Below are 12,508 nucleotides of genomic sequence, written 5' to 3'. Positions count from 1 at the left end.
AAATACTGCATAAATAAAACAGGAATAATGTACAATTATTTCATCATTAGTGTTATTGTAAAATAACTTTAATTTAACATAAAAATGATAAAGGTTCCTTTCTGTGTCTGTCAATTAATGTTGTGGTTCTAAAGCTCTGTCTACACTATCAACAATTTATGTTATAAAAAATGTGATGTGCCCATGGACACGATATCATTACCATATTTGAGCACATCACACTTTTTTGTAAACTAGTTGGATAGTGAAGACAGAGCTTTACAAACATCACCATGTTATTTGATTAAACACTGTGCTTTTGTTTTTTCCTTTTATCCCAACATTGAGTCAAGTAAAACAAGATATTAAATCATGGATAAATGAATTAGTTTAGAGTTAGAGTAGTCTAATGCAGCATACACCAAATATGTTATTAATAACGATATTGGTGAAGGTGGTTCGATTATCATTAGATCTATCATAAAAGGAACAAAATAGAGTACAGAATTTACCCATTATGATATTGCTAACATTTTTTTAATAATTTCTTGCAACATCGCCCATACATCTTTCTATGATGTGAATGATGATGATTATTATGCTGATGAAATCGATATTTTCACCTACGATTAAGCGCTTATTTCACGCGCACAGTTTGTATCTCTTGGCGGTTGTAAATTCTGCTCCATTTTTTTTTTCAATTTTATAAAAAATATTGATGAAATGTTTACTGATTCAAAACAAATTCAATATAATATATTATAAATGAAATGTTTTGGTCGTGGCAGACTAAAAAGAAGCAGGACATTGTTTTAAATTAAAAATAGCCAAAACATAAGAATTGCACAAAACTATCTTTTTGTATGATATAAAATATATTATATTATTATTGTTTCTTAAATCCTGAAAATAAGATAGGCCTATACGCAATCTGCTTAGATTGACGGAATAGAAAACATATCTGAAGACTGAGTAATACTAAAATCATAAACTGCGTTTGATTTCATTAACTATTTATACCTTGTCTAAACATTGTCAATCTGCATAAATTAATAATATATTAATATTATATTAGTATTGGCACAATAATGATGATGACAATACAAACAATAGTCAACAATTCACATTCAACAAAATATGCCAACTAATTACTTTTCCAATTTGATTGTTCGATTGCTACTACAAGCGAGGTGAGACTCATTGGTTATAATACCATGACGTACTCAAGGGTCGTTTTACCGCCTGCTTGTCAAATCGTCTGCTCAGTGTTGATGTTTCTGTCATATGCCACGGACGACGACAGCAGTTAGCGCACTCAAATGTTTTTTTAAAGTACGAATAACCTTCGAAAGGATATTTCAGACATTGGCAATATCTGAATAGCGAAAAATTGCAGATTGATAAATATTTATTTTGATATTGGTATATACACATTTAGTAGGCCAACCATCTTCCTGTTCCAATCAGTATAGGCCTACTGAGGCAAAGTTGTAAGGAAATGTTAATGGGAAATTTGTCTTCTCTTGATGCTTAACTTGCCACTTTGGATTATCTGATTATAATATCGTTATACGACATAGCCATCAATATAAAAACAAAGGTAGGTTTAATGCATTGTTCAATTATGATATTGCCCCAGTCATATTTGAGTGTTCGAAAGTTGTTCGGCATGGCATATACGCCCCTTCTGGACTACAACTGTGGTAATCCGCAACTGGGCAACCTGGGCTCTAGTGTATTTGATATTCTCAACACCTCACCACCAGATCGTGCATCAGTTCTCGTAGTAGACATATATCAATACCCTGCATGCAGCAGAGGGAGAAAGGCAACATTTTTCTGCCATTATTTCTCTATTTCATTTTCTGTTTTTCTAAATAGAATGTCTCGCATACCATAAAAATAAGAAGATGATGCTGTGCTTTTAAAACGTTTTATGAATCTTTGTACCACAACCAAATGAATCCCGGAGTTTGGGATAATAAAGTTTTACTGAATTGAATAGGCCTACTCCTAACCTCACATTTGTAATGCTGGATAATTCCCTGCAAACCCCGGCTGTACATCATAGTTCTATGTCACTATGCCCTTCATTCAGTTCAATTGAAGCCGGATTTCGCGAACAACACAAACAATAAAATAATACACATGTTAGACCCTTTCGATGGGACTGGGCTTACCAAAAGGCGAACACAAAACGATTTTAAAGTCTGAATATAAATGTTTCAAACCGGCTTTATACACGTTACGAATTTTCCTGTTATATGAAAATAAATAAATAATAATAATTACTAATATGAATTATACATTATTGCCAAATAATACAATAATGACAACCGCCATTGAAATATTATTTTACACAATGCGGTATATTGCTGTATAGAAACTATAATATTCATGTAATTTTGTTTCGTTTTCTATGCTATTGTCATGGTTATATTCTAACAAACAGCTGTACTACAGTATTCATGTAATTTTGTTTCGTTTTTTATGCTATTGTCATGGTTATTCATGAATTCGTTTTTTTATTGAGATTTCCATGGAGATTTTAGGCAAAGGAACCAATAAACAGCGTCACCATAGTTGTAATAATAATGAGAATAAGGTACTGTAATTGAATTAATCAAATCATTCGGATAAGAAATTATAGGTATTGACAACATAATTATAATCGTGCAGCTCGTGTTACAGATGATTAGTAATTATATGAGATTGGGTTTTTATGGTAATCAGAGTTATTTGATTTAAGTCCTCTTCGTCGATAAGTGACACTTAAAATCTTCGTTGAGTTCAACAGATTAGGCATGCCGAGTCAGCTATGGATTATATAATCTTTTTAATTCATTCATCATTCTTTTAGAGATATTATTACTTTAGAATTTGAAATATATAGAAATGGCTCATTCATTTATCATTCTTTTATTTACGATACAGTACTAATAATATAGAGTTTGAAACATAGTCAAGATTTGCAGTTAAACTGAATTTTCCAACTGCGCGTTGACTATAGAGCAATGCGCGTCGGGAACCTCGAGAAACACCGCGACAATCAAGGCACTTCTTCGGATCTGGATTGTAATAAGACATTGTTGTAAACTTAAGTGTAGTTTTTCGTCTGGTGACTCTGTTTTGGTTAAATTATCTAAATATTAATTATTTTTCCACAATAAAGTCCATTTGTTATTCAGGGTTCATTGTGGGCACGGGATAGGCCTACCAGTGTACACATGCATTTAGCTGATTGTCGTTATTTGTATACTATGTGACCGACATCATAGTAAATCTTTCATAAAAAGAGGGACTAATAAAATATACTGCATTAATACACGTAGGCCTAATACTGTAGAGTGTAAATGTTGAATTCTCGGAACATGAATGGAAAGGAATTAATGTTGCAACTTTTAATGTGACCGACAACATAAAATTACGATGGTTCCAATATAGACTTAACAACAATATCCTCACAACTAAAGTTTACCTTAAGATTATTAAGCACATCGACGAAGATAACTGCTCCTTTTGTAACATTAGAAGAGAAACAGTTTATCATTTATTCTGTAAATGTAATATCAGTAGATGGATAAGCAATTTTTTTTGTCAATGGTGTTCTCAAAATCTTGATATTTGCATATAATAATGTATCGGAAAGTGAACTGCTTTTTAGTAATAAACCATCTAATAGGATTAATTTACTTTTGTCAAAACTAAAGTTTTATATATAGGAGTAAGTTTTCGGGCCTCCTCTCACACACCGGCCTCATAAGCTTTGTAAAATATTACTTTACAATTAAAAAGTTTAGATGTTTAATTAATAATAGAGCCGAAGAATGGGAAGAGTGGAGTGCCTGGGATAATCTTCTGTAACATAGATTTATATCACTCTATATTCTGACTTGACGTGCACAACTGTATTTCCATAAGAAGGTGTTTATATAGGAGAATTGATTATGTATAATTTTTCTATTTTTACTCTGTGTGATGTAATGTCTGCTTTTTTGTATTCCAATGTATAAAAGAAAGATTGAAAAAAAAAAATACTGTTGAGTGAATTATCATTTTGCAACCAGTAAAGAAAAGGAAATAACATAAAATAGCATAATGGTACTGTCTAACGACAGTAATTCTAAAATAATTTTTAGAATTAAATAATTTTAAAACTGTGAATTGAAGCGTGTAGACTAGCGACAGGCTATGTGCATTACATTCAATACCCATATGTGCGAAATTATGTCAATATTTGATAAAATAACAGTACTTAATACCTTAGTAGCCAGTACTGCTTTGAATTGCAACCAAGATTGGATATTATCTATACAATATATTAAATATGAAACACAATATGCTAATTAGTGTAGATACCAGGTGTAGGCTACAGCTAATTAAAAAAATGCTGCATACATACAATTACATTATAATGCAACTATTATACTTATACTTATAATAATATCAGCCTATTATGGTGACTTTGTAATTAATTATTTTTCCTTTCGCCTCATTTTTGCCAAGCCATTCTCCACTAACATTCTCGCTGGTCCAGCTCACGGACGTTATTGAAAATAAATGGTACCATACATGACAATGCTTCCTATAATATTAATAATCAATTGACTTAATATTATGTATCTATGCACATATAGTTCTTCAATACATTGTAATGAAATTGAAAATGAGGTGATTGGAATTGGTATTGGTAGAATACTGTTTAATATTCTTTACTAACAAATTAATTTGTTGCTGATTTTCTCCCATGACAACAGTCTCGACGTTAGTTAAAACATAATGCATTAGCTGCTGCTTTTTATGCTCAGTGCTGTTACAATATTTCCATGTTTTCTTCACTTATCAAACCAACCAATCAACCAATCAGCCACCTAATGAACAATGTATATCTGTACCGTTTCAAATTTATATATCATTTTAATGTATGTATTTTCCGTAGGTATACGTCTCTTTACTTTTATTTAATTCATCAAGAAGCCAATTAATTGGCGTAGCTTTGCGTTTGCATTCGTTGCGTTATATTTTTTGAAAAGAAATATTGAAAATGTATAACTTGAATGCCATGAATTAAATAAGTCATCTTGTAACGATGTATGCGAACCTATTATAGTCTAACAGTATGTACAAACACGAAATGCACAGACACGTTTTCTGATCGTCAGCAATAACATTTTATCTGACCAATTATAGGTTACCGTGTTGCTTACATCAGCCCAACCAATAAGAACATATTTCTATTTAATTTGTACTTTCTATTTTTGGAATATATATGTTTACAAAAACGGCAATAAATCTTTTTTCTGAGATCTATTATAAGAAAATGGTATACGATATTGATTTATTTTACAGTAAAAAAAACCAGAAAGAACATACATAAATGGATACTAAATTAAGTTTTATGGAAATCGTTCATTTTCTTCGGCATCCGTTTCTCTATGGAATGCGTTGCCTATTGAAATCCGTCAGGCTACTTTCACCAGTGTCTTCAAATCTCTCCTCAAAACCCACCTTTTTAATTTGTAATTTTTCTAAATTTTCTGTCTTTGTAAAGCGCATTGAGGCTTTCAGCATAATGCGCTATATCAAGTACCAGTTATTATTATTATTATAAGTGAAGAAAATATGAAGTTGAATGGCCGAATAAACCAATTAAGACTGGTTACCAGAATTGAGAGGCATTATTGTTGGATTAAGTGAATACAGGCATATATTGAGGAAAAAATAGCCTGATAATTTTACAAATACAATAAAATAGTAGAAATTAAGAAAAACATCAGAGCCCAGCGCATGCGTTGTTCTCTTAGAAATACAATCTCATTAATGTCAGCTGTGTAACCTGGCAACTAACTCAATATAACATTAAAAAACGTGCATTTTTAAAGGATCCACTAACCGAAAAAAATGATAAACAACAGAAATTAACGTTTTCTCTCCTAAAATACATTTCAGCATGTAAATCAGTGTTGTGTATGTAAAACAAAAATACATTTTATAGTTTGAACCGTAAAACCGTATTAGTCCAATATCGACATACTGTAATATATAGGCCTAGAGAATGTAACATTAGTAACACAGACTAAATTGTATTTTATTCTTACAGGAATGTGTTGGATTAAAGTACAAATTGTTCTAGTCTTTTTCATTATGCCGATAGTAACTTCACAGACACCCTTTGTCATCGGTGGTGCGTTTGAATCTAAGAAGGACCGCGATGATTTCCACAAAGCAATTCGTAATATCAACCAAAACAAGAACCACGCTCTTCCTAGAGGAGTAACTCTAACCGGTGTTTCTAGCATCTTTACTGACAATCCTTTAAATGCAACTATGGAACTTTGTCAAAGGATTGTACCTAAGAAAGTGGCCGCACTTATTATGTGTTTGTCCAGGCCCAACCGTCTGAGTGCCATGAGCATATCAAACATCATCGGTTCGTTAGAGATACCTGTTGTGGATATAGTAACCCGCTCTAATCTATTTGATGATCGGGTAAAGTATAGTTACTAGTGCTATAATCGGGTAAAGTATTTAGTAACGAGTGCTATAATGTAATAGGTTATTAGTCATCACTTACTGAATGTGTATGAGACGTGCTGGTGTTAGTTCGCGATATTATTTTCATCTACTCTGGTGCGCAATGTCAACGCTAGGAAAACTTAATACACTTTCTATGTGTTGTGTGCATTCTCTTTACCAGGGTGTATGAAAGTAATTATCCACATAAGATTGCTATATGACGGCTTAGATGACAGTTATAAAATATGTTGAATATATTCATCGATAGAGAGATACATTCAATCTCTAGGGCTTTGTTTGCCCTGTAGGCAATATTGCATATAGATATGGCGCATGGATAACGCATTTCATTTTCGATTTTGGTAGCCAAATAAATACTGTACAACATAGGCCTACAATATTTTTGTATGGATTTCACTATTTTTTTGTACCAAGGACTTGCGACTTGTGACAGTATGTAAATATATGAAACACATATTAAATATATTCATCGCAAGAAAAAATATGGATTTTATAATATTATCTGCGCTAACGTGTTATTTCAAAACACATAGCCTAGCATACATACTGTAGAACTTCGATAAAGCAACATCCAAATCCAATGTGAAATGGTTGCTTTAGTAATTTGTCCAATGTATTGAAGTAAATTAATAATATCTTATCCATTAAAATCATTTTGTTGAAAACCCCCATTACAGTATTTTACCAAGGTCATTTTAATATAAAAATATTATTCATAATATGACCTTTTATAGGCCTAAGGCCGAATAACATGTTTCTAACCTCTCAAAATTGAACCAATAGTCTAAACACTCTCCAGATAATATATTTTTAGAAACAATAAATTTCTTTAAAGACTCCCCGGATAACATATTTCTAGAACCAATAGAGTTATTTCTATAAAGACTCTCCAGATAACATATAATCTAGCACCAATAGAGTAATTTCTAAAGACTCTCCAGATAACATATAATCTAGCACCAATAGAGTTATTTCTAAAGGCTCTCCAGATAACATATAATCTAGCACCAATAGAGTTATTTCTAAAGACTCTCCAGATAACATATTTCTAGAACCCAATAGAGTTACTGTATTTCTAAAGACTCTCCAGAAAACATAGCTTATTTCTAGAACTATAAAAAGTGTAGTAACGATAGCAGCTCTAGAATGGGAATAAGAGTTTGTCACATTCAATATAGTTATTTCTAAATTATACAGATAGCATATCAATAAACCTCTAAGATTCATAGGGTAACAAAATTATACACTTAGCCAATAATGACTGTTCTTTTAAATGGAAATGTTTAGAAAGAATCATATTAACTTTAACATATTCAATATTTTATCTGAAAAGTCTTCAGAAAAAACTCCACTGGCTTTCTCAGTGCCATCAAATAGTTTTATCTAAAAGAAGGTGCGGTTCAAAATTGAATAATATAATGTGGGTTACCTTTTAGAATATCCACAATACCTATATGCGGAATGTACCTCCTTATACTGACCAGGCACAAGTGTGGATCGACTTGATTGGACATTATCGATGGTCAAGTGTAGTAACAGTTACATCTAGAGATGATGCAGGAAGATCGATGCTAAATGCATTCATGAGACTTGTCAACGACAGCAGCTCTAGAATGGGAATAAGGGTTTGTCACATTTATGTCTTCACTATATATTTCATTTTTGGATTTTAAATATGAGAATAAAGTAAATTAAACATACATTTTTCATATCAAAGAACAGCATAATTTATCAATTTCAACTTTGCTTGTTTAATTGGAATCAAAACAAACCATTCCAAAAACATATTTATTGGCAAAGATGAGTTAAGCACATAACACTATGTAATAAAATGAATTATTTATTGAGTTTTATGGAGTGACAATACGCAGGTTAAAATACACAAAAGGATTGTATTTAAGTTCTTTTTACGATGTCCCTCTTTGTGATCTATTTTCTTTAATACCGTAAATTCATCAGTTGATATATTGTTTGTAGATTGAAAGGGCAGTTTCATATAATAAAGGACAGACTAACATGACGGGTGTTCTTATGGAAGTCCGAAAAGCGCAATCTACGGTTATTCTTCTTCATGCATGGTAAGTTTTACACAATCACCACAAGCCCACACCGATGTCGATGAATTTTTACAAACGTTTAAATCACCAATTATGAAATAGAATTCTTTAGGTTTAGGCATAGGCCTACAGTCTAATTCATCAACTGAAAATAAGTCCCTTTAGATGGTTGATGTAAGTAACGGAATATTAAACTGTAGCTTAGAGGTATATTGTCGGTATAGAATGTGAACAAAGGATAATAAATTAAAAAAAAATGTTGCTGGCAAAAGTAATGAAATACATTGATGGCAATCATAGCTTAAGATTCAACGTATTATACGTAATTTCAATCGATGTTGATTTGATAAGTAGAAGTAAATGAATGCTAATGGCAAACTTTCGATCAAAAAAGACAGTGTGTGATTTGTATTGCAGTGAAGAAGATGAAGTTGCAATATATTTAGCCGCTAAGGAACTAGGCCTGACCGCTGCTGGCTACACCTGGATTAGCGACGAACAAAGTATTGGCGACCGAGCATTGCACTCGATACCTGAAGGAACGTTGGCTATGCGTCTACCGTATGGCAATAACCACACGGCTCATATTCATGACGTAATTAAGATTCTGGTGAAAGGACTTCATGATCTGGTTCAGAATGATAACATTACACGCCCACCATCCACTTGTGGAGACCCGCCTTGGATAAATGGCATGCTGTATTACGGGTAACATGATATGTTTTATGAAATAGTAATATACCCACTTCCATTATTTATCATTATTATTTTTAATTTAATTCAAATGTAACTGATCATTGATTGATCATTGATCATCGAGATATTTTGCTCCCTAGGTAAAATATCCGTCATATGTGAATGCTATACCATAGTCAAAAAAATAAAATAAAAATTGTATAATATATTCAATGATGTGACGCACATGCCCTGTATCACAATATTTGCCAAAATATAAATTATGTCATGAGCCTATACAGACAATCTGGTACTCATTTTTTGGAAATAGTGCACTAATATGAAGTCTATCTTTTTTATACTTGGTGATATTTTATATGGTTTATCACCAAGTATCAAAAGCAGCGTTTAGAGCTTGGATGGAAGACCATCTGGCAAGGTGCTATAGACCTTGCTGAGAGAAATATGTCGTAATGATAAGGGATATCGGACTACCATTTGAAAGGCAGTGTTCGAGACCACCTGTCTGTAACATATTGCTTGTATCCCTAGGAAAGATACTTTACAATCATTGCCTGGGACGTGAAGCCGTTAGAGCCAAATGATAATTTAAAATGTATTTTGTAATAAAACCTAAAAAATACTATATCTAAATAACGATACAACAAATCACCATAGTCAAACAAACCATAGTCAAGACATCAATAATTACTGGTAACAACCTGTAATTTGATGCAAAAGCTAGATTACTTTCAATAATTATGCAATTTTGATATGCGAACGTGAAATGACGCACATCGATCATAATTACCTTACTAACATACCGGTACATAATTGTCTATTGCGATAAATATATTGATAAATTATTTTATGCATAAATAATATTCAAAGTCGAACAACCGGTGTCTCGAAAGGGATTATTTGTGTTTGTATGTCCCTGTTTGTAGATTTTAAAACGTATACTTGGCATTATTGCATGCTTGTTATTTGCTTGGTGAATACAACACCTAATTTATTTTCCTCGTTTCCCATTCCATATAGTAGTATATTATACTTGTAAATTAACAGTGAAATAGGTTAAGTAACTTTACAATGGGTTTTGTGACATACGCTATACTTTGGTTTTGACAAATCGTTTATAAATGAATACTGTATACATTAATACTTTTTCAGGGTGTTAAAAGGTACAAAATTATCGGAACCACACGCTGCAACCGGGGAAATATCATTCAGTCAAGAAGGTAATAGGATTTCAAACCACTATGAAATTGTCAACCTACAAAATGGAGTTTTCAAAACTGTTGGCAAGTGGACTAGAACATCAAAAGTTATTATGAATTCTAAGGTGATATGGCCTGGTGGAAAACCTAACAAACCTGAAGGGTATCGCCTTTCGACGCATTTGCAGGTAAAGTAAAAATTAAATTTGTGTATTTATTTATATCAAAAACCTTCTGAGGGAGAAGCATAATGTACAGTACTCACATTTAAAATACAACGAATAAGATATTTTTAAGGCAATACAAGTTTTCATATACTATCAACATCGTTAATAAAAAAAGAATTCACACTACGAGTCCATGACCTCACAATAGTTTTAAATAATGCTTTAAATATGATTTAACATGATTTAACAATACTTAAAATCAAAAATAGATTCTTAAAATCACTAGATATTATGTTATCAATCAAGGTTAAAAAATCATATTTACAGTATTTGATTCGTTCTAAACTTTGATTAAAACTACTATTAAAATAGATTATTTTTAAATTATGTTATAAATTAAATATATATATATTATTGTAACGCCTTCTGTTTAAACTTTTATCCATATCATGAAATATTTATTATGACGTTGTGAATTACGTCACTATATCGATTTATATTGACAACGTGACGTAATTCCATCCACAAGTGCCACATTAAGTTATCGGAATATAATGTAATTTGGTTAACGACACTTGGTTAACTATCGTATAGCTCACTAAGCATACCCTAGGGATTACGTACACACAAGACAATTTGTTTATTGAAAGACTCATAATAAATTTCTTTTGCAATGCAATTATGTATTAGTGTGCTTAGATTCTGATGATTACTGTTAAATCATTCTAAATACATATTTATTTCTTTCGTTCTTTCTTTATTCATTTTCCCAAAATAAACCAATAAACACTGTAAAACATGATCATAATACATCATGGGAATTAAAGTACTAAAAATGAGTAAAAACAGCAATTTAGTTCCTAAACATTGAATATGTAAATGCATATGTCACACAGCCGCAATTACGGCTCTTTCGGACATGTAATTGCCGGTAACCAACGATGAACAACGGTAAATAGCCACAACTGTACACATATAAATGTAAAAAGTAAAATTTAATAGTAATCTTTGACAACCAATTCTTTCTTTTATAATTCAAACCCCAAAAAAAAAACCCACAAAAAAAAACCCAACCAATTCTCAAACAATGATACCGTATACCTATTCCCCACAAACTTTATGCAATTCCCCAAATTTCCCAATCCTTCCAAACAAAATATCAACAATCTTCTTATTTTTAAATAAATCCCCGAAACCCCCCTTTCAAATACAATAATATCACAAGATGAATAATTAGACAATAATAAATGTCCACAATATCGTTCCTTCTTGCCTTCTCTCCTACGCTGACACAAAAACAAATTAGAAAGATAAAAGTTACAACGATTCTGCAACTAAACAACTCCCACGCCTCTGCTCCCGTTCTGCTTGTCTTATCAATTATAATTCTTCCTATTTTCTGACATATAAATAAATCAAATATAAAGTTAAAATGTTTCTTGATGTCGTTCTGCACTGCAATCCGCTCCCCGACCAATTATTTCTTTCTCCTTTTCCACGTAAAATAATATCAGTATCAATCCAGTTACTCTTCAATATTTCCCAACAATTCTTTACATGCAACAACTTCTGCTGTTTCCAACAGTTATTTCTTCCGTCAATTTACATTCACAATTTTAATTAATCCTCAGTAATCTCAACAATTAACAGTTCTACATTTAAGTACAGCCTTATAGTATTACTTCCAACTCACAATTTATTAACTTCATGTATATCACTTTATTTCCTTTCTGCTTCAGCTCTATATCACCATAATTATCTCCAACTCACAATTTATTAACTTCATGTATATCTCTTTATTTCCTTTCTGCTTCAGCTCTATATCACCATAATTCAATTACTTCTTCTCCTGTACGTCTTAGTTTCTCATATC

General features: G+C 31.8%; 1 protein-coding gene across 1 annotated transcript in view; it reads left to right on the top strand.

The window, feature by feature from the left end:
• Positions 1-1,265: 1,265 nt before the first annotated feature.
• The window catches only part of LOC144844514 (glutamate receptor ionotropic, NMDA 1-like), a 54,787-nt gene continuing 43,544 nt past the window's right edge, over positions 1,266-12,508 (top strand). The window contains exons 1-6 of the mRNA XM_078701456.1: positions 1,266-1,579; positions 6,080-6,468; positions 7,953-8,141; positions 8,494-8,594; positions 8,991-9,281; positions 10,422-10,656. Coding sequence (XP_078557582.1) covers positions 6,082-6,468; positions 7,953-8,141; positions 8,494-8,594; positions 8,991-9,281; positions 10,422-10,656 — 1,203 coding nt within the window. The 5' untranslated portion in view covers positions 1,266-1,579; positions 6,080-6,081. The remainder of the gene's footprint in view (positions 1,580-6,079; positions 6,469-7,952; positions 8,142-8,493; positions 8,595-8,990; positions 9,282-10,421; positions 10,657-12,508) is intronic.

Source organism: Antedon bifida, chromosome 1 (assembly GCF_963402885.1).
Source record: "Antedon bifida chromosome 1, ecAntBifi1.1, whole genome shotgun sequence".
Lineage (NCBI taxonomy): Eukaryota > Metazoa > Echinodermata > Crinoidea > Comatulida > Antedonidae > Antedon > Antedon bifida.
The sequence above is the reverse complement of the archived record's forward strand: the minus strand, read 5'-3'. Positions and strand labels throughout refer to the sequence as shown.